Raw genomic sequence first — 20,342 nt, forward strand, 5'->3', positions numbered from 1 at the left:
AGTTGAAACTGTTACGGTAATTAAAAAATTAATTGTTTTATAACTTAAGTTACGGGTAGAAAATCAGAAAAAGTCCGCTACAAAAAATCCTTTGAATTTCAAACTTTTTAGTAAGCGTACACTTTAAGCAAGGTTCCGTACCATGGTTCTGGAACACGCTTATTTTCATGCTGGCGACAGGACTGCCAATCAGCTGTTTTCAGAAGGGGTTGGCAGCGCTGCACCAGAGAGGTTATGCAAAGCAAGAGTTTGGAATCCCGGTAAATAAGCTTATTCCTGAGAGAAATGCAGTCCATCGTGGCTTCCATGCGGGCGCTGACCCTGCGCCAACCCACCATGGAGTCGCTCCGCCTGCTGCACCTTTCCGCCGTGAGCGAGGCGGCCCGTAAAGGGACCCGGGAGAAGGCCCGCAAGAAGAAAGTCAAAGTGGAGGTGAAGAAGGTGGGATTCATTCCGCACAACCAGCGCAACAAGAAGTGGGTATTGTAAACTTAGTCTGGTATACAGAATTAACCTCCCCCCGCCTTCAGAATCAACGTAAAGCGAGCGGACAAACATGTGGACGACTCCTGGAAGCAGGTGCCCAAAGATGACTGTTACGTTGGGCGCTACTACCGCTGGCCAGTTTACTCCGTTCAGGAGGCCATCCAGTGTCACCGGGAGACCCATCATCCCAGCATGTACAATGTCCCCAAGGCCCCGCTCAATGTGGATATTGAACTGAACATGCAGGCGGAGAAGATCACCCGCTTTGTGGACAACTTTCAGCGCATGGCCATGATTCCACACAAGTTCGAGCACGGCGAGGAACGCAAGATCATTGTCTTTACCAAGGGAAACGTGAGTGGATCCTAATAGATCCTTGAACCCCCAGTAACTCTCTGTACTTCCTTCACAGAACGAAGTCTTGGAGGCCAGGGAAGCTGGTGCCTCGCTCGTCGGCGGCGTGGAGCTCATCAAGGACATAACCAACGGCGAGCTGCTGCTCTCCGACTACCAGTACATCATTGCCCATCCCAACATTCTGGCCGAGCTGGTGGCCCTGCGTGGTCTGATGAAGCGCAAGTTTCCCAATCCCAAGAGCGAAACGCTGGGCACTAATTTGGCCGAAATGATCGTCAAGTTCTCCAGCGGCATTAGCTACAGTGCTGCCAAGGATGAGTACCAGCAGAACTTTGGCCTGATCACTGCCAGTGTGGGAACTTTGGACATGGACGCCCAGAAGCTGGAGGAGAACATCAAGTTCCTGCTGCAGGACATCAACACCATGAGGCCGAAGCGCGAGGGTCGCTTCATTACCCGTGTTTTGCTGAAGAGCCCGCCAAGCAGCGAGCAGCTGAAGATCGATCCCTTTGTCTATGTGCCAGAAATGTGGGACAAGAGCACGGCGAAGGTGAAAAAGCCGGAGGAGACCAAGCAGGAGGAGCCGGCGGAACGCCAAGAAGCCGCCGCCTCCAATTAGTTAACACAGATGCCTATGTATTTTTGTTGATGGTTTGTTTGTGCATACTTTAAACTTACATCTCCTAGAGTCCTAAACAGTCTACATTATTTTGGCGGCATGGCTATTGCTTCTAGGCCTTCAGGGTGGCAGTGCTGCGGTGCTGGTGCTGGCGCAGCATCTCCAGCTGCTTGACCCGGGTGTAGGCGGCACTGGCCACCAGAACCACCACATTGGAGGTCCACCAGAGCGCCGATCGAACGTCATGGTAATACTGGGTTGCAATCACCGTCTGGGCGCAGGCCTTTGCGGTGCCCGAGATGTTGTGCGTTAGGGCGGAAGTGACCTGGAACAAGGAATATCGATCGATCGAGTTAGATAAGATTAAAGCAGGCTGAACAGGTTGATTACCTTGATTTCCAGCGCAGTGACAAATCCAATGGCGAAGCCACAAATGCCACTTAGGGTCATGGCGGCCCAAAACCAAGGCGCCCACAGGTGCGGATACGTGATAATCGTCTCCAACTCGCCGTTAATGATGATTAGCGGCAAAAATAGCAAAGTTGAATACAGATTATTGTAGTAGCTGAGCAGCCACACCTCCTGGTTGACATAGCCCAGCGACTTCTTCGTCTGAATGGAGAACATGGCCAGGGCCAGCGAGCTGAGCACTCCGAAGATGGTGCCCCGCCAAGAGAAGACTTCTGTGAGGCTCTCCTGGTCCACTCCCAGCCAGAAGCCTATGACAATGGCGGCACAGCACATCAGACACTTGAAGCTGGTGCGCTGGCGCAGGATCACGTAGGTCAGGACCACACTGAACACGGTGGTCAGCGAGCGGCCAATGTAGTAGAATGCCACTGTGACGTAGGACAGCGACAGGTTGTTGGCGCCAATCATCAAGGTGTACAGCACGGAAAGGGGCAGGATCTTCCGGAAAATGTCGATGTCCAGCGGATTCCCCTCGGGAAACGTGAACACCGAAGGGTACTTCCTGCTCAGGCGACTGGCCAGGAAGCAGATGACCGTGGAAATCACACACTGGAACCAGGACATGAAGAGGGGAGCCCCCAGGTTCACTGTATCGCTGCTCAGCAGGTGTTTATTCACAAAAACCGTTAGAATGGAGGTGCACCTGTGGAAGGCAAAAAGTTAAGGATTGCCATTGCCCCTAAAGCGAAGTACTCTTTTTTATTCACCAGTAAAGCGCCACCACGAAGAAAATCTTCAGGTATTTGTTCACCAGCCGGTTGTGCTCCTCCAGATTCTTGTACATTTTGCAGTTTCAGGGATTTGGAGTCCGATTTGTGCGAGAAAAAAAGTAATTGTGCGTTTATTTTTACACGTATCTGCACCCGGTCTGCCGATCAGCTGTTTCCAATAAGAACATTTGAGTAAGGTGCGGGGGTGGCTTGAAAAGTTATCCGTCGCTATGCCATTGAAAAAGTAAAACAAGGGATAACATATAAAAATATCATAATTTTATTAAGGGCACTTCTATTTAATTAATTATTAAAACATCAAAAGCATATAAAATTGAATTAAAAAAATAAATAAATGAAAAAACAAAACAGCTTTGAATAAAAATATTATTAATGTATTAGAATTATTTGGCACCAAACAAGTTATTTTTTATATATAATTACAAACATAATTAAAGATAAAACATCGGAATGTCTATTTTCTCAAGCGTGCCACTTTTGTATATTGCGCGCGAAAACATTTCCTAGAATTGAAGTCAAGGGTGATAGCTGTTGTTATACATAATCGAAAAAGTATATACATATCTACATATTTGACTTATTTATCTATATCACTAATTTTAAAATATTATTACATAAAACATAAAAGCAATTTAATTATGACAACGTAAAATAAAATGTTTTTGTTAAGAGAACAGTCAACTCTCCTAAACTAATATTTTCAGCTTCCCTAGTTTTGTTTTATAAACGTGTTTGACTAGGTTATATACGCCATATTCAGTGTGCTGAACCCATTTCGTGTCCCAAAAGATAAGTTACTCGACCGTTGCAATGCTTAAATCAAATTTATTGAAAACAATTCTTGTTAGTTTCTGTTCACACGTTGTTTTGGGCGTCGGCCGATCTATTGGTATAAATATATATATTAGTGTTTCTTTCTTAATCTCTCCGACTTTAAAAATACGAGCCTGCCGCTCTACTTCTCCCACTCGCGGAACTCTGTTCCATCGGGCGGCTTCACGGTGACCTTCTCCTTGCCCACCTCGTCCCAGTTGGTGCTGAGCACGGTGCCGCCGGACTCCGAGAAGGATTTGTTCATGGCCTTCTGGACCTCCGGCGAGGATGTGCTGTAGATCTTCTTGAACAGGTTGTTGAGGGCCGTCTCACCCTTGGCCTCCTTCTCGTCGATCTTCTCCTCCTCGCTGACCAGCTGGTCCCAGTTCTTGGGCTGGCTCTTGACGGGCGCAGCCACGGCCACAGCCTTCTTCTCCAGATTCTCCCAGCGCAGGCCCGTCTCCTTGGCCAGGGTAATCTCCACCTTGGAGGCGAATGCCTTGTGCGAGGAGCGCTCCACGACGATGGGGTGCAGCAGCTTCAGGTCCAGCTCATAGCCATCCGCCGTCATGTGGACCCGATCCGCGGAAATCTCCACTGCGTAGTGCTTGTCGGCGGCATTCTTCAGGAGCACGGAGATGACCACCTTCGTCTCCGATTGGTACCAGTCGTGGCGCACGGACATCTCGCAGGCTTTCCGGATTTTTGAATTTCCGAATTTATGACGGCGTGATTTCCCAGTTGTTATTTGCCTGATGGAGATGGAAACACATCGATAACGACATTGAGAACATTCTAATTTTGAAAAATGGTCACACCAGACCACGTTTAGCAAAGACTCACACCGAACAAGAACTGGTTGTTGTTCAAGTATTTTCCAGCACTACAAATTTTTGAAAAAAGGCGCGCAATAACTATTTTTTTTTCCTGCTCCTCTTTTAATGCAACTTTAAGGACCCTACAAATATTTAAAGCAAACAACCCAAAACAAAGCGTAAGGTGTTTAGTTTTAAAGTTTGCAAAACTCTTTGCAAGACACGTATACTTTCCGAAAACTAAATGGTGCACAAACCAACCGCAGCCAACTTAAAACAAAGTTTAGGCCAATTTACGTGCACTTCAAGTTTGGCAATCAATACTTTGCTTTGGGGGCAAACAGCAGTCGAAAGCGCATAAGTCCCGACGACAGTCGACATAAATTCCGGGTGGGAGCAACTCCTCCGATTTCTCAACTGAAGTCCGCATCCATTTCGATGCGTTGTCAAAGTTTGTCCGAAGTGACAGCGGCATGGAAAAGAACAAGTTGGCCAGAAAGTATTTTCCTTTTTCAATTTAATGACTTGCACTCGACCTGTTTTCATGTTTGCGTTTCCCATCAATTGACTATTATCTTTTCAGGCTTGAAGAACAACTGTGACTTCTTCACAAATGCAGGAGACAATGGGATTGTTACATTTTGGCTGGCCAAAAAATGAATGAAATGAAAGGCCTTAAAAATGCAGCTTGAGGCTGAAAAAAGTTTGGAGCGCTTTAAGTCCACTCAAGTGTATGCAAAATTATGTATATCTAATACGTTATTATATGCATACAATAATGCTCAAAATCAAATTTTATTTCAGAAAAATGCAGCAATTTTGTTAGTAATATAGTATATGGGCTACGAAATTGCAATTGAATTTATTCTATTTTTTCTTCAAGATTTGTGAACTATTTACAGTACCTTACAACATTATTAACAGGGGAAATGATTAACAGAAGTGTTTCATTTCATTGCCATAGGAATGTAACATATATCGCATGCGATAATCAAAATTGTGTTAACTAACATGCGTGCGTGGGGAACGTTTGCAGACAAATCCAGACTTAACAGCTGTGCTGAATGAGCGAGAGCAAAGTCTCTGTTAAGTTCAGCCTTACATTCGCATAGTTAATTTCCCTTTAAAATACAAATAATAAATAAATAAGTCGTTAAATGATTGCAGCAGCTGCCTTAATTCACTATAGATTTAAAATAAATATTTTCGGTTGACTTAATGTGACGCTATTTATACGGCCAGCAATAAACAACAATTATTTATTAATTCAGTTTTTCAAATGTCATCAAAATGTAACCCTTTACTTGAGGATGTCGTTTTTGCTGATAAATTTACTCAAAATTCAACACTTTTCTTAAGTGTCAAGTTAAAAATTTATGTTAGTTTATGTTATGTCTAACATCCCACAATAATAATTTAATTTTGGATCTTAAATTTTCTCAAAATTTAACACTTTACTTAAGACCATAATTGTAAGTTTAAAATATCAAACCGTCTCCGTTTAGTTTATTTGAAGTTAAAATTCAACGTTTTTTTTTCTTTGTCAAGAGTGCACTTTTGCCCCAATGATAACAATTAACTGTGATTCATTACTGGATGCCCTTGCCCTTTGAAAATATTGGGCGGAACTGGCAGTTCAAAACTGAAATTTATCGAAAACTTTTAGTAAAGCAAATATTGATGTTGCTTCGAGTGGTTGAATGGGATATGGGGCAAATGGCGGGAAATGTGCGGATGGCATACAAATGGCTTTTGCTTTTGCTGATGCACTCCACACGCGGATGGGATATGTGAGCGATACACATTCGTCCTGTGTGTTTGTCACTTGCGCCTTTTTCTGCAGAGAGTTCGAATTTGAGCAAAGAAAAGCACACACCAACAATTGACACCACCCACTACCCACCCACTCGCCGAACATCCTTTGACGCAGGCAATCCCTTCCTCGGATTAAGTCCTCTGCAGAGAGCGACCACTGATTAATAGCATAAAGTGTAGGAAGCCATAACCGTAAACCTATATCAGGTCAGCAGCCGCCAATGCCGTTATTTGCATGATAAAAGTGAAGTGGCTGCCACAGCAAGACCACCGATTGATGCAGTATTAAGCAGCAGACAGCAGGTTATAGCCCGTAGGTCCTGTGAGGCCATAAAAGCGTGCCGGAGAAGATAAAACTCGAATTGCAGCAGGAATTCGAACACGTCCGAAGGCGAAGCCCTGCAATTGATAATCCAGTTGCTTGGCCCCGGCGACGTGACCTAGTCAACTTTAAACTCCAGCGATAAAGTTACACTCTGAGATAATTGGAAAGTAAACAAGGCTTCTACCAGCAGAGGTGCCTTAAGCAGTAGTTTATTCCGGAAAGCCGTATATCTTGACATTGCCCGCGTCCCGTCGCCGGTCACTGTCCTTCTCGTCGCAGGCATAGGCCAGCAGGTATTGCTTGGGATGCCAGGCTACCGTGAAGGTGGAGGCGTCCACGTGGATGTCCGTCACCCGTTCGCCCGTCTCCGTGAAGGCAATGTCTATGATCAGGTCCTCGCTGGCCGAGGCAATCAGGCGTTCGTCGTGGCTGAACGATATGGTCCGAACGGGCCACTCCAGGCGGCTGATGATGCGCAGGCAGGCCAGCTCGTTGGCATCCCACAGAGAAACCTGGGCATCCGCCGAGCCAGTGGCAAAGTATTTACCTGGAAAACACAAACAGTTAGAGATTTAGCTTGGCTGAGCATAACTGGCATACCCGTTGGTCCAAACTCTATGCAAATGCAGTTGGCGGGATGGGCCTTCAGGGTCATCTGGTGTTCCAGACTGGGATAGTTAAGGACATGCATGCACCCCAGTCCGTTGGTGAGGAAGAACAGATCGTTGGTGTTGTTCCACGAGATCTCGTTCACCTCGAAGCTGAAGGGCTCCTCCACGCGGATCTTGTTCGTGCGCGTGTCTATGAAGGTGATCAGATCCTCCTTGTTGCCCACCGCAATGGTTTTGCCATCCGGGGACCAGGCAATATTGATGTTCTCCCCCTTGGTATTGGTCACCGAGACACATTTTCCGGCCCGTATGTCCCAGATTCGCACGGTCTTGTCGCCACTGGCGGTGGCAAACTGGTCGGGATTGGTGCGATGCCAACAGAGCTGGTCCACGGACGCAGTGTGGCCCCGGTAAATGCTGCCCTTCACGAAGCGATCGCGCTCCAGGGAGTACACCGCCACCGTCTTGTCGAAGGATCCGGAGGCCAGGTGACGGCCATCGGCATTCCAGCAGACGGAGTGAACCTGGAAAGGATTTCAATGAAGACAAGTCTCAATTTTTAGTAAGAAATCTTTGAACCTCTGGGAACATCAAGCTCACCTTGGACATGTGCGCCCGCTGTTCACGGATTTTGCTGTGACTTCGGAAGTACGACTTTAGGTCATCGAATGTTTGCTCTGTGCGACTCATAGTTAAAGTTAAATGAAATTTTATTACAGTATTTACGTTTTTATTTTTGCCGGCTCAGAAAATCTAAACAAAAGTGTGACCGTTGCTGGGTCACAAAAATATGCTTGCTTATAAATACCCTAAATTAGCCCGGAGAAATATGAGTTAGCTGGGTTCCCCACCAACATAAAGGTCGCAAGGGCGGCTTATTCAAATATAAGTTTAAAATTTACAGTTTTCCCAGATTTATATTTATGAGTAAAAGACACGGTTAAATAATTTAAAAATACTTATTCAAACAATGTCTAATCAAAATTTAAGTTAACTGTACTATTTTTCAAATCACACTCTTATACCTTGTCATATTTTGGAACACATGGTTTTTAAATCATACATTTATTATATTAATAAATAACTAGCATATATGCTCCTAAGAGACTCAAGTCAATTGAAAACATAAGCAAATTTCCTGAAAACTACCTCACTAGACACCTCTCAATGGCTTGTTTGCCTTATTCAACCAATTGCAATCACGATGTTGACATAAAAAGAGAGATTTAAAAGTAAACAAAACTTTATTGAATCGCTGCCACAAACATAATCATTAAATAAGGAAAACAAATAAATAGAGATTAAAAGCGTGGATCAGGGAAGAGAGCCTCATGGACGTCGATGGTTCCGCGGCGGTTCCCTAACATTCCGGTCGCTCTTCTCATGGATGTGGGTCGACTCGGCCAGCTCCACATTGGCGTGCAAGGCGGCATCGTTGGCATTGAGGTGGGCCTCCTGGGCGGACAGGGTGGCCTTCTCAGCCGCATCCCGCGTCTCCTCGTAGTCCAAGCGAGCAGCATAGGCCTGCGATTCAGCGTGCTCCAGCTTGGTCTTGGCCTGGGCCACCATGTCGATTTGGGAGGCCAACTCGGCGGCTGCCTCGGAGGCCGCCTTTTGCGCCAATTCCGATGCGGATTGGGCATTGTTGAGTGCTGCGGTTAGCACACTGACATGGTTGATGGCCTGCTGGGCGGCATATTGGGCCGCTTTCGCCGATCGCTTGGCCTGCTGCAACTGGGTCAGCTCGTTCTCCATCGCCTTGTGCGCCTCCACACTCTGATCCTCCAGTCGATGGAGCAGCACCTCCTTGCCCTTGAGCACGGCCACTGCAGTGCCGGCTGCCTGAGCAGCCGCCTGGGCCAAAGTGCTTTTGGCCACATACGAGGCCTGCTTGCCGGCCGCATTTTGGCTGGCCACTGCGGACAGAGCCTGATCCGCTGAGCCTTTGGCTATGCTCCGCAGTCCGTTATCCGCGAGGTAACCACCCCCACCTCCACCTCCATTGTGCAGAGTGTGCACTATGTAGTCGGATGAGGCCTCGAAGTGGGACAGCTTCACCTTGGCCGGCTCGAATTCATCATGGTTAATGGCTTCGTAGGTGTAGGGGGGCACCTCGTGTTCGATCACCGCCGTTTGCTGGGACACCGGACCCGCTGCTTGGTTTGATGAAGGCGGGGGTGGGGGTGGCACATTGACCAGGTGGTGATAGTGCGACTCCTTCCGCTTCACCTTGCGACCCAGCGTCGGCGTGGCCGCTGAAACACACACACAGGGAAATCCCCCAATGTAGCCAGATTTGCATGAGGAAGTCGTGGGCTGGACTCACCCAAAACCAGCGTCAGGAGGAGCAGGTGCCGCAGCAGCGATGGCATCTCTGGCGGTGATTATGCAATGGAGCAGCTGGCGAAAGGAAGCCGCGGAACCGGAAGACTCGTGATCGCCGCAAGCGTGTGTGCCTGTGTGTGCCTGTGTGTTCCTGTGCCGCACGAAGCGATCAAATGCCCCTGGGCGATAAAATCGGGAAGAAAATTAAATTACTTGACATTTACAAAGGTGTCTGAAGATTAATGTCTTGTAAATTATACTTTCTTACAAAAGGAAAAACAATTTTTTTTTTTACGCATGTGACAACAAGAGTTTCTGTAAATGCTTTTACCGATTAAAATAATTTGTTAAATGTTATGTGAAAATGCAAATAAATGGATTTTGTTTCCGGAATAGAATCTCTCGCAACTGAAATTAACATTGATATAATTAAAGTTCGATTTATTCTGATTTTGTTTCCTAAAAAGAATATATCCTTCCTGAGAATGATATTAGAACTGAATGTTACATAGACGTTATCAAAGGAAAAGCCACCATATTTAATAACTTATAAGCAAAATTTCTCCGAAAAACTTGAAAACTATATTCACTTCGCTACTAATAGACATAAAATCATTAAGAAGTTTCTGGAACACATTAGTTAGTGTAAATATGTCACATTTTTGTGTACAATAAGTACTAATATTGTTGTTTATTTTAACCGCTTTTAATTAAATATAGATGATTTGACTATTATCACAAACTAATCTAACTTTTTTTAAATTCAGAAGTTTTTTTTGGTCTTCCTCCGTATAACTCTCACTGTAAGTTTTTAAGAGGAAACCAAATCTTAAATTGGGAGTGACAAGTAAGCCTCAGCAAGGACACCTTTTTTCTGAGTGCATAATCACAATGCAACCAGTTATGTGGCTGCTTTGCCTATTAGCTAATATATGGCCGTGCACTTTCTTTGCTCTAGGATGACCGGTAAGTCGTTAGTGTGCCACGGACTGATTTGTTCCACAGGAGAACCTGTTTAGTTTTAAGGCCGGCCAAACTGGACAGCACACAAATCACACAGTTATCACTCAAGCTGACGAATTGGGCGCACCTTTCGATTTTTATTTTTAATTACACAACAAATTCGACCACAAATTCGACTGCGAATTCTTCGATTTGACCGACACGAACGTCCTGTGTGGACCGGAGTCGAAGTGCTTCTGAGGCCAGTGGTGGATCGGCCCCCGAAAACGGAGCCAATGTCGATGGACGGGTTCGGTGGAAAACGCTTTTACTTTCGCACTCGGAAAAGTTGGGAGCGGCGCAAATGGGTTTTGTAAATCCGGTGGGGACTCGGCGACGATTGAGAGTTGGCCACCGGTGGCGCCATGTATTTATAAACAAACTGGTCGGGTCGCCGAAGAAAGTGCAAACCCGTTGGCACATGGTTATAGATACAGTGCACAAACCATGCACAAACACGAACGATAATGGTGCTGGGTCAATGCTACCAGGCTGGCCGATTGGATAATTTGTAGCCGCAATTATGGAAGAGCCTCTAATTGCCATGAGACGCTTTAAATGCCCCCGATCCCGGTGCCAGTGAATATGACGAAAGACCGTGTCCGATGATTGTTCGCTTCCTCGCAGATCGACGTGTGAACATGGAGGAGTTTTCGGAAGTTTACAATCGGTGTACTAAGTGTAAGCATCATTAAATTAAATGGTGTAATTTAATTGAAAGGATTGTCTCTGCAAGCAAGGAATTGTAGAGTAAAAGATCACTTTTGATTAACTAATTTTACAAAAATTAATGCCTCGCATCGGACAACCACTCAAACCAGTTTAACATAAGTAATATGAAATATTTGTTTTCGAATTTTTGGGATTTAATACAACAACCATTATATTCCTAAACTTTTAAAAGTTATGTGGGTATATTAAGTATACGCACCATTAAGTTAAAGCAGAATAAAAAGAATTGTCTTTCTAAAAAAAAGTTATATATTTATTGTGAAAATTCATTTTACAAAATTGGTAGGTATTTATGTTTGTATATGTAAACAAATTGATTTAAGTAATATTAAATATAATGTTTATAATACACCGAACCAGATAGTACATTGATATTTAATTATAATAATAATAATATTCAAATAAGTTGCTCCAAGTACAATTATATAAAATATAAAGTTAATTATAAGCTGTACAAAACAGAAAATTAATATTTGCCTGACTTATATGGGTACTATCGATGCCTGATAGTTAACTTAAATGGAATAAATATATAAAATGAAGGCCCTAGCAATCTCAGTGGGTTCGTCCCCTCTTGAGGCGTATCAAGTGCCTCAGTTCCGCCCTCCTTCGCTCCCGAGTGGCCCTTTGTCTGGCTTCTTGGGCGGCACAGGCTGCCTTTTCGGCCGCTGCCTTTGTGCTCTTGAAGTCCGTCCTGGCCACCTCCAACTGGCGGAGTAGCAGCTCCACCCGCTTCTTGGCCGCATCCACCAGCTGCTGCTTCTCGGCCAGCTCCAGTTGGGCTCCGTTGGCCACCTGCTCCGAGTTGGCCGCTTTATCCTGGGCATTCTTCAGCGCCTGCGAGATGGTTTTCAGCTGGTCCGTGGCCTGTTTGGCGGCTTGTCCGGCAGCCGAACAGGTGGCTTGGGTGGTCTGCAGCAGGGTGCTCTCCTCCTGCACCACCAGTTCGCCCTCCCGCACCTCCGACTCCAGTTGCTCCACGACCTGCTGCTTCCCGGCCAGAACCGCTTCCGCCGCCTTGGCCGCAGCTTGGGCCTTCTCGGCCAGCTGCTGCTTCACCTGGCGGGCCGCGGCCTCTCCCGCCTCCAACTGGGCATCGGATGCGTCCTTGGCCTCCTTGGCCGCCTTCAGGGCAATGCTGGAGGCCCTCACCTTCGATTTGCCGTCCGTCTTGATGCCGCACGACTGACCACCTGAGGGTTCGGTTGGACTAATATCGCCAGAACACTGGAGGTCCGATACCACTCCAGTCATGTCATCGGAGATCTTGGAGATCATAGCTTCAATTGATAGTCACTAAGTGAAAGGCTTCCCTCTTACCTGGGCCATCTTATAGCCTTCGGAAAGGCCTGAGAATAGGTGCAAAAGCAAGAAAACAACTGGTTTTATATCCATGCCTTGGTTTTGGAAAATACTAGCACACGCAAATGTTATTCCAAATTAGACATTGACAGAAAAATATCAGGCATACAAAAGCTGATTGTTGAAAATTTTGTCTAAAGTGTTGTTTTTAAAGACTATAGTCTATAGTGTAATTTAATTAAAGATATTTACTTTTTTCAGATGATCCAGTTCTCTAAAATGTTGGTCACCGCATTTTAATTTCAGAAAACGGGAAACTTGTTGTACGAAACTATTAAATATTTTGTAACAACAACAAATTGCTAAATGCATTTAATGTATGTTTACCGTTTGAAATAGCTATGCAATTTTTTTTTAGCTGCTTGTTTTGTTGCTCTGCAACTACAAAATAACTTAAATAAGTTGGTCCTTAGCAATAACATCAGAAAACATTTTTAGAAAAACTGTTATGGTTGTTTTTTTGTATATTTTAAGAGCTCAGGTGTCTATTATTCACTTGTCATACATATTTTATAGTGACCTTATTTGAATATTCCTGATGAGCGAGCCTTGATATTTGTGTAAGATGCGAGCTTCCCGATGCGTTGCCAGTCCCTGGTTATGATGCTCTTGCTGATGAACATCCTGCTAACGAGGACGTCGGACTCTGCCCCGCGGAACGATCCGCGTTTCAAGCCCGCCATCAACTTCTGCAAGGCGAACCTGAAGGCCAGTCAGATGGCTTGCCAGGCCGCCAAGGAGGCAAAGGCTGCCAATGATGCCCAGCCGAGTGCGGGGGAGTGTGCGAGTCAGAGGGCGAAGGTCATGCTGGCGGAGAGGGCGGCGCAGGCGGCCAGGGCCGCTCAGGCGGCACACAACGGCAAGAAGCAGCTGCTGGAGGAGCTCACCAAGAACCTGAACGAAACGCAGCGAGTTATCGTGGAAATCAAACGGGCCATTGCCGCCAACACCTGCTCTGTGAAGAAAGCCGAGGGAATCAGTGGCAAGATTCAGCAAGTGCTGGTCGGCATGCAACGTCTCTTCCAGGAGATGAAGGCCAGTCTTGACCTTCTTCGGAGAGTGGCCCACAATGCCCAGAAAGTGGTAGTGGAAAGACGAGGGTTCCTTGAAGCGGCCAAAAGACGGGTGGAGGAGATGCACCCTTGCTTAGATCAGGCTCGAGCTGATCTGGAACGGAATAGAGAGTGCGCCAAAAAGGCCAGCGCCGCAGCCAATGAGGCCAAGCAACGGATCGACACAGTACGGAAACTCGTGTCCAAGATCAAGAACCTGAAGCGAAAGGATCTCCTGTCCTTGAAAAAGATACTTCGCAGAAGAAGGAGTAGGAGCAGTCAGGCGCAAACACACCTGAGTTGAATGTTTTGTTCATGGCAATAAACATGTTTATATTTTGTTATATTACATATTTAATAACTTACATTTTGAATGTATGCTGATTTTCTTAAAAGTACAGTTTCAAAAATGGCGCTCTCAAAAACCAGGGGTGCCACTTTTTTTAAAACACAACAACTCTAAAATCGATAACACGCCTAAGACCTATCGATGCCAAGTCAACTCTGCGCTTGTCCCTTCACCATCCCTAACCGCATTTCGTGAAAGTTGAAAAAATAGCCGAAAAGTTGGTAAATATTTATTAAATATTGCCCAATCCGAGCACAAGTAAGCAGTGAAAATGGCGCGAAAGAATGCCCAGGCCGAGGACCTCTCGAACGTGGAGTTCGAGACGAGCGAGGATGTGGAAGTGATTCCCACCTTCAATGCCATGAATCTGAAAGAGGAGCTGCTACGCGGCATCTACGCGTATGGTGAGTGGTGTGTATACCTCTTTGCCGATCTTGGGGTAACATATGTCTGGAATCTTTTAAGGCTTCGAGAAACCCTCGGCCATTCAGCAGAGGAGCATCAAACCCATCGTCAAGGGACGGGATGTGATTGCACAGGCACAATCGGGCACGGGCAAAACGGCCACCTTCTCCATCTCCATTCTGCAGAGCCTGGACACCACGTTGCGGGAAACGCAGGTCCTGTGCCTCTCCCCCACCCGTGAGTTGGCCGTCCAGATCCAAAAGGTCATCCTCGCCCTCGGCGACATGATGAACGTCCAGTGCCATGTGTGCATTGGTGGCACAAACCTGGGCGAGGACATCCGCAAACTAGACTACGGCCAGCACATTGTGAGTGGCACCCCAGGACGAGTGTTCGACATGATCAAGCGGCGGGTGCTGCGAACAAGGTGGGATTTGGGTTAATCGATTTAAAAAACCCTAACTAATTATATGTTATGTTAAAGAGCCATCAAGATGCTGGTGCTCGACGAAGCGGATGAGATGCTGAACAAGGGATTCAAGGAACAAATATACGATGTGTATCGTTATTTGCCACCTGCCACTCAGGTGGTGCTCATTTCCGCCACCTTGCCCCATGAGATACTCGAAATGACCTCAAAATTCATGACGGATCCCATCCGCATCTTGGTTAAGCGGTAAGTTGACTGCTCTTAGTATATGTACTACTTAGTTATAAATAATGCCTATTCCCTTACAGCGATGAGTTGACGCTGGAGGGCATCAAACAGTTCTTCGTGGCGGTGGAGCGTGAGGAGTGGAAATTCGACACCCTGTGCGATCTGTACGACACGCTGACCATCACCCAGGCCGTCATCTTCTGCAACACGAAGCGCAAGGTCGACTGGCTGACGGAGAAAATGCGAGAGGCCAACTTTACGGTGAGCTCCATGCACGGCGACATGCCGCAAAAGGAGCGTGACGAGATCATGAAGGAGTTCCGAGCCGGCCAATCGCGCGTCCTTATCACCACCGATGTGTGGGCTCGCGGTATTGACGTGCAGCAGGTCTCGCTGGTCATCAACTACGATTTGCCCAACAATCGTGAGCTGTACATTCACCGCATCGGTCGATCGGGTCGTTTTGGACGCAAGGGTGTTGCCATCAACTTTGTCAAATCGGATGATATCCGCATCCTGCGCGATATTGAACAGTACTACTCTACACAAATCGACGAAATGCCCATGAACGTGGCCGACTTGATCTAAAATACAATTCTATCTTACTTTTATATAACACACATTTTCCTAGCCGTAACAACAAACGAATGAAGTAAATACATTTGAAGAGTATTTGGCTTTCAATAGACAACCAAAATCTGTATAATAATAAATAACACATTAGAATTTAATACAGAAACCAGTTTGTTTTGAAAAGTAAAAGGGGACTCAGGGGACGGGTGATTTACGTAAGTCATTACGTCAAGGCCGGCACTTATAATTAACTTTTAATTATTGTTCAAGTGAGTTAGCAATTTTTTTTAAGATTTAAAATATTGCAAATAAACTAAAAATGGTCACAAGCCTATATACACGGTTTTACCTAATCAGATACCTAAAGACTTTGGTTTTGGCGAACAAAAAAGCGCGCTATAAACATTAACTAACACTAGAAGTTCTACTGGGCTGGATTATCTCAGCTTATAACCTCTGGCTGTTGGGGCAGCGCGGGGACATAGGAGCTTGGTGTCAGTGTGGCTTGGTGCATTTTTTTGGTCTCGTCTGATTTCAGGAGCGTGCCCAGAACAATGCCCAGAAAGAGAATGAGTCCTACTTGATGATTCGATAGGAACTTCTTGGCACAGTCACTCGGGTTGTCAATATTAAGGGAGTATATCTGTTATAAAGTGGAATTTAGGTAAATTACTTATGGAATGGCATTTTAAAGAGGCTTACCTGCTGCACTAGATGAGCACCAACGATTCCCACAGCCGCGTAATAGGGCACCGTTTGATCACAGGCCCAGCCAGCGGCGGACAAACCCGTCAGCATAGCTGCCGTGAAACCAGACAGCCAAGCCTTGGTGTTCTCGCCAAATCTCAAGGCCGTGGACTTCACCCCAATCTGTAAATCATCCAACTTGTCCTGGTGGGCGTATATTGTATCATATACGATGGTCCAGCAAACGCCGGAGAGGTAGAGCGGCAGACAAGCGGCCAGGTTGACACCCCCCTGGGTGGCGCACCAGCCCAGCAGGGCGCCCCAGTTGAAGGCCATGCCCAGGACCAGCTGGGGCCAGTAGGTGACCCGCTTCATCAGCGGATAGGTGATCACCAGGCCCAGCGAACTGGCCCCTAACAATATGGACTGCCAGTTGAGCTGAACCAGGACTAGAAGACCCAAACTGAGCTGCGCGGAGAGGAAGACAATGGCATCGAACTGACTGATCTGTCCGGAGGCCAAGGGTCGCATCCTGGTTCGTTCCACCTTGGCATCGATGTCCTTGTCCCAGAGATCGTTGATGGTGCAGCCGGCGCCGCGCATGATCAGTGCCCCAGTGCCGAACAAGCCCAGCATGGTGAGATTCGGCCAGCAGCCCGCATCCGCGCTGAGAGCTATGCTCCAGGCGCAGGGCCAGAAAAGCAGGTACGTTCCAATGGGCCGGTCGATTCGCATTAGTTGGGCATAGGGTTTGGCGGCGGCCAGCAGTTCCTCCACCGGCGTTCGAGGCTTCGCGGGTTCAGTGGCTGTACTCGAACTCCTGGAGCTGGAGCTTAAATCCTGCATCTGCCGCCTGTCCCAGTGGCTCAAATCTCCAATCAGAACACGCGCTGGTAGCCGGGGTAGCATGTGTTTTGTTGTTGCCGCCGCCGCATAAGAGCTGCGAAAGTGGCGCGAGCTCTGCAGTCGCAGGTGTCGTAGCGCGAACATTGCAAATCAACTTGCAAATACTACTTGAATGGTTACAGCATTTAATCACACAATATGCGATGGAGTTTCTTAATTTAAAAACTCACGAAAAATGGCAAGATTTTTGGTGGAACTTTGGTTGGGAATGTCACAAGGCTACCACCCAGGCGAAAGGTAGATATAGTGTTACCGGATCGTTGGAAAAACGTGCACTGCTGGTAGCACTGACAAAAAGCGCGCGTTATATTTAAATTTAAAATATATTTATAATGTTAAAATAGTTGTGATCTTTAAAGGTGATTGCCGTAAGTTTAATAATATAAGTGGAATGTTTAGAGATCCAAATTTAAGTCTGGAAATTGATGTTATTTCAATGCTTTAAACTGGATTTAACTAAACAAAGCTACAAAGCGGATTACAAATTGCACAATAAAATTTAAAATGTTTCCTATTTCTTTTTGCAAATCAAAAGCAAAGACATAACTGCAAGTCACTCAGTTTCCCCGCCAAAAAGACTTAACGAAAAGCTTTCAAATTCAACTAGTAACCCAACCACTAACCCCTTTGCAATATCGTTAATGTTTTGCGCCCGTTACCAATTTTTCGAAGTTGGCACACGGCGCAGGAATGTCCGTAGACTATTTGCACACGGCCGCAGAAGATTTGCACACGGCCATCGGTTTCGGCGGCATTCGAGCCCAGTTAGAAATAGGCCAGTTAGAAATAGCACTCTAGGAAAGCCAAGTGGACTAAGGCAGACCTCCGGCAAACCTCTGCCCGGCGGTTGCTATCGCTCCGGCGGTTATATACCTATGTATGAATGATACGGCTAGTACCATAAAACCGTACTCGAGGAAAAGAAAGAATGGAAAAATTTCAACACCATGTATTACAGCAACAATTTCAGGGGGAATTATACAGCACATTGTTGATTAGCTGGATTGCAATAAATTCTGCACTCAAATCGATCATTGAACCTTTGCCATTGGACCATAAATTAAATTGCAAGCCTATGGGAAGATAAGAGATCAAGGATGAATTTTATCTTCAGAGATATGTAGATATTGTTGATAAAGATGTGCATTAGATAGTATTATCTTTAAGATTTGAATGCATTTACGTTTATTTACATGGCTATACATTTTCTGGGGCCACAATCGTTGGTATCGGTGCTACTGGTTGATAACGCACCTTTCCCATTTCTCATAGATAAGCGCACTTGCCTATCGCCTCGTCGGCGGGATTAGGGTCGATTTTCTTTAAAAAACCATTCGCGAGCAGTGAGCTTCAAGCAGTCAACGCTCTGCTCTCAGCCCCTCAGCAGCTCTAGTTGTTATCACTGTGTGCTTCCCCGATCAGCAGTCGGGTTTTCCACGTCTTTTGTTTAACAAAGTCTGTTTTTAATAAGCAAACCCTGATGGATCACGATCACGACCACGGCTCTTCGGATGACTCCACCAGCACGGAGAAATCCTGTCCCATGATCATGGTGGTAAGTACTGAGTTACACAACCCCCACGGCCTGAAATTATGAATATGAAATCACTTACCTATATGCTAAACGCAGTAATTTTTAAAGTCACTCATCCAGTTCGGCTGAATGAGATTCGGATTCAGAGCCGGAGAGCAAATATCTCGTCCGACATGGAATTTTAATTCTCTGGCTAGTCACTCCCTAGGTTGTATACTTATTTATGTGACTAGCGCCGGAATGATTTATTCGCTCTCTGCCTCTTTTTGTGTCGCTCTCAACAAATACAAATTGAATATGCTTATACAGGGTGTTAAGTTGGATTTAGGGGGAATACAGTGTTGATTTAAACGTTAGATCGTAAGACATAAAAATTACTTTTACTTTTAAATGTATAATTTAAAATTTGTATTAAATTATAATATTTATTCTCCATATCAAGCTGTTATCTACGATTAAATGTATATATTATAAAACAGTCAAAAACTAAAATCAACGATTTGATATATTTTGTTTAATTTACGTGCTAGGTGTTTTCAAAAAATTATATTAATTGTAGTGAACCAATGAACCTCTTAGTCATTGAAATAGTTTTAGGTAATAAAAAAAAAACACAAATCTAAGCTTTAAAAGTAAATTTTTTAACAAATCCTTTTCATATATATCCTACAGTTCCATGCTGGGCACTGCGAGCGCATTTTGTGGCGCGGCTGGGTGGCGTCCACGGTGACGGAGTTCGTCCTTTCCGCCCTGGCCATCTTTCTGGTGTCCTTCCTGTACGAGGCCCTCAAGTTCCTGCGCCAGCAGCTGGCTCGAAGGGAGGCCCGAAGGCAGAGCGAGCGACTGGCGGCGGAGCAGCGTCGGAAGAACGAGGTGCCGGCGGCCGGAGGATGCTGTTCGGAGACTCCTTTGGCGGAGCCCAGGGAGCAGACCTACTGGCAGCGCCTGTTCGCCTCATCGCACATCTTCCAGTCGCTGCTGAACCTCCTGCAGATAGTCATCTCCTACCTGCTCATGCTGATCTTCATGACATTCAACTACTGGCTCTGCCTGGCCGTGATCCTGGGCCTGGGCCTGGGCTACTTCGTCTTTGGCTGGAACAAAAAGAATCCCGACGATAGCGAGTGCTGTCCTTAGGTCTAGGATAGTCCCATACTTCGTTGTTATACCTACCAGTTGTTAGACACCAAAGCCCTTGTCAGATTTGGCCCACACATCGAACAGTCCCGTCCCCAAGTAATCACACACATTGTCTAAAAATACATTTTTATTCGATAGTTACACTTGGTTTAATCATAATTGATGTAATCGTAGCATAAATTAGTCAACTAGTTTACTTAATATGAGCATATTGTACAAATAGTAGTGATGAGAACGAGAACCTATACAACACGTATGTTTCCAAATCGATTGGCATACCACTCAATACATTCCATTTTACAATAAAGGTTTATTATTTAATTAACTTGATCTTTTCAACTCCAACTCAAAGCGAAAACAATCCAATGTGAAACATAAAAAAAAGAGAACGCAAAGATAAATCTCCTGGATTACATGAAATTCGTTGTAAAAATGCGGACAGTGCCAGTTCTGAGTGCTAGTAGTCCACAACTCACATAAATATGGCTTAAATCATGGCATTCACTTATCAAACAATAGTAGTAATAATATTTATACTTTATAATGTTAAATTAACAAATACAAATTTAGTTTG

At 45.5% G+C, this 20,342-nt stretch overlaps 10 protein-coding genes and 1 long non-coding RNA gene across 13 annotated transcripts; 4 read left to right on the forward strand and 7 right to left on the reverse strand.

Moving 5' to 3' along the window:
- Positions 1 to 207: 207 nt before the first annotated feature.
- LOC108144047 (50S ribosomal protein L1) lies at positions 208 to 1,539 on the forward strand. The gene is made up of 3 exons (XM_017268689.1): positions 208 to 476; positions 531 to 840; positions 899 to 1,539. Exons 1-3 carry the CDS (start codon positions 286 to 288, stop codon positions 1,460 to 1,462), a joined length of 1,065 nt encoding a protein of 354 aa, XP_017124178.1. The 5' UTR covers positions 208 to 285; the 3' UTR covers positions 1,463 to 1,539.
- On the reverse strand, positions 1,481 to 2,801 carry LOC108144048 (GDP-fucose transporter 1). Its single transcript, XM_017268690.2, has 3 exons — positions 2,641 to 2,801; positions 1,853 to 2,576; positions 1,481 to 1,787 (listed from the first exon to the last, which is right to left on the reverse strand). The coding sequence occupies exons 1-3, from the start codon at positions 2,715 to 2,717 to the stop codon at positions 1,575 to 1,577; spliced, it is 1,014 nt and encodes a 337-aa protein (XP_017124179.1). The 5' UTR covers positions 2,718 to 2,801; the 3' UTR covers positions 1,481 to 1,574.
- Positions 2,802 to 3,469: 668 nt separating this feature from the next.
- LOC108143757 (protein SGT1 homolog) lies at positions 3,470 to 4,243 on the reverse strand. Its single transcript, XM_041709042.1, has 2 exons — positions 3,612 to 4,243; positions 3,470 to 3,547 (listed from the first exon to the last, which is right to left on the reverse strand). Exon 1 carries the CDS (start codon positions 4,160 to 4,162, stop codon positions 3,620 to 3,622), a length of 543 nt encoding a protein of 180 aa, XP_041564976.1. The 5' UTR covers positions 4,163 to 4,243; the 3' UTR covers positions 3,470 to 3,547; positions 3,612 to 3,619.
- Positions 4,244 to 6,613: 2,370 nt separating this feature from the next.
- Positions 6,614 to 7,812, reverse strand: LOC108143764 (THO complex subunit 3). The gene is made up of 3 exons (XM_017268293.2): positions 7,644 to 7,812; positions 7,033 to 7,567; positions 6,614 to 6,979 (listed from the first exon to the last, which is right to left on the reverse strand). The coding sequence occupies exons 1-3, from the start codon at positions 7,731 to 7,733 to the stop codon at positions 6,642 to 6,644; spliced, it is 963 nt and encodes a 320-aa protein (XP_017123782.1). The 5' UTR covers positions 7,734 to 7,812; the 3' UTR covers positions 6,614 to 6,641.
- Positions 7,813 to 8,308: 496 nt separating this feature from the next.
- LOC108143785 lies at positions 8,309 to 10,699 on the reverse strand. Of its 2 annotated transcripts, XM_017268310.2 has the most exons (3): positions 10,459 to 10,699; positions 9,370 to 9,547; positions 8,309 to 9,298 (listed from the first exon to the last, which is right to left on the reverse strand). In XM_017268310.2, the coding sequence occupies exons 2-3, from the start codon at positions 9,413 to 9,415 to the stop codon at positions 8,373 to 8,375; spliced, it is 972 nt and encodes a 323-aa protein (XP_017123799.1). In that variant the 5' UTR covers positions 9,416 to 9,547; positions 10,459 to 10,699; the 3' UTR covers positions 8,309 to 8,372. The 2 variants fall into 2 exon arrangements, with proteins under 2 accessions (XP_017123799.1, XP_041564929.1); XM_041708995.1 differs by lacking the exon at positions 10,459 to 10,699 and having other exon boundaries at positions 9,370 to 9,617.
- A 738-nt stretch (positions 10,700 to 11,437) lies between these two features.
- On the reverse strand, positions 11,438 to 12,558 carry LOC108143798 (plectin). Its single transcript, XM_017268321.2, has 2 exons — positions 12,423 to 12,558; positions 11,438 to 12,368 (listed from the first exon to the last, which is right to left on the reverse strand). The coding sequence occupies exons 1-2, from the start codon at positions 12,495 to 12,497 to the stop codon at positions 11,658 to 11,660; spliced, it is 786 nt and encodes a 261-aa protein (XP_017123810.1). The 5' UTR covers positions 12,498 to 12,558; the 3' UTR covers positions 11,438 to 11,657.
- A 470-nt stretch (positions 12,559 to 13,028) lies between these two features.
- On the forward strand, positions 13,029 to 13,858 carry LOC108143804 (the record flags this gene model as incomplete). The annotated part of the gene is made up of 1 exon (XM_017268327.2): positions 13,029 to 13,858. A coding segment is annotated over one exon (792 nt), but the record flags the coding sequence as incomplete, so codon positions are not given.
- Positions 13,859 to 14,019: 161 nt separating this feature from the next.
- On the forward strand, positions 14,020 to 15,667 carry LOC108144010 (eukaryotic initiation factor 4A-III). Its single transcript, XM_017268633.1, has 4 exons — positions 14,020 to 14,269; positions 14,331 to 14,697; positions 14,755 to 14,946; positions 15,009 to 15,667. The coding sequence occupies exons 1-4, from the start codon at positions 14,137 to 14,139 to the stop codon at positions 15,514 to 15,516; spliced, it is 1,200 nt and encodes a 399-aa protein (XP_017124122.1). The 5' UTR covers positions 14,020 to 14,136; the 3' UTR covers positions 15,517 to 15,667.
- On the reverse strand, positions 15,601 to 17,356 carry LOC108144011 (4-hydroxybenzoate polyprenyltransferase, mitochondrial). 2 transcript variants are annotated; one of them, XM_017268635.2, is made up of 3 exons: positions 17,265 to 17,356; positions 16,204 to 17,198; positions 15,601 to 16,144 (listed from the first exon to the last, which is right to left on the reverse strand). In XM_017268635.2, the coding sequence occupies exons 2-3, from the start codon at positions 17,176 to 17,178 to the stop codon at positions 15,944 to 15,946; spliced, it is 1,176 nt and encodes a 391-aa protein (XP_017124124.1). In that variant the 5' UTR covers positions 17,179 to 17,198; positions 17,265 to 17,356; the 3' UTR covers positions 15,601 to 15,943. The 2 variants fall into 2 exon arrangements, with proteins under 2 accessions (XP_017124124.1, XP_017124123.1); XM_017268634.2 differs by having other exon boundaries at positions 16,204 to 17,328.
- A 669-nt stretch (positions 17,357 to 18,025) lies between these two features.
- Positions 18,026 to 18,413, reverse strand: LOC121467533. Its single transcript, XR_005977588.1, has 2 exons — positions 18,349 to 18,413; positions 18,026 to 18,167 (listed from the first exon to the last, which is right to left on the reverse strand). It is a non-coding gene; the product is annotated as an uncharacterized LOC121467533 (long non-coding RNA).
- A 34-nt stretch (positions 18,414 to 18,447) lies between these two features.
- LOC108144021 (high affinity copper uptake protein 1) lies at positions 18,448 to 20,089 on the forward strand. The gene is made up of 2 exons (XM_017268647.2): positions 18,448 to 18,649; positions 19,301 to 20,089. Exons 1-2 carry the CDS (start codon positions 18,575 to 18,577, stop codon positions 19,763 to 19,765), a joined length of 540 nt encoding a protein of 179 aa, XP_017124136.1. The 5' UTR covers positions 18,448 to 18,574; the 3' UTR covers positions 19,766 to 20,089.
- Positions 20,090 to 20,342: the final 253 nt, after the last annotated feature.

This window comes from Drosophila elegans, unplaced genomic scaffold (assembly GCF_018152505.1).
Source record: "Drosophila elegans isolate 14027-0461.03 unplaced genomic scaffold, ASM1815250v1 contig_468, whole genome shotgun sequence".
Lineage (NCBI taxonomy): Eukaryota > Metazoa > Arthropoda > Insecta > Diptera > Drosophilidae > Drosophila > Drosophila elegans.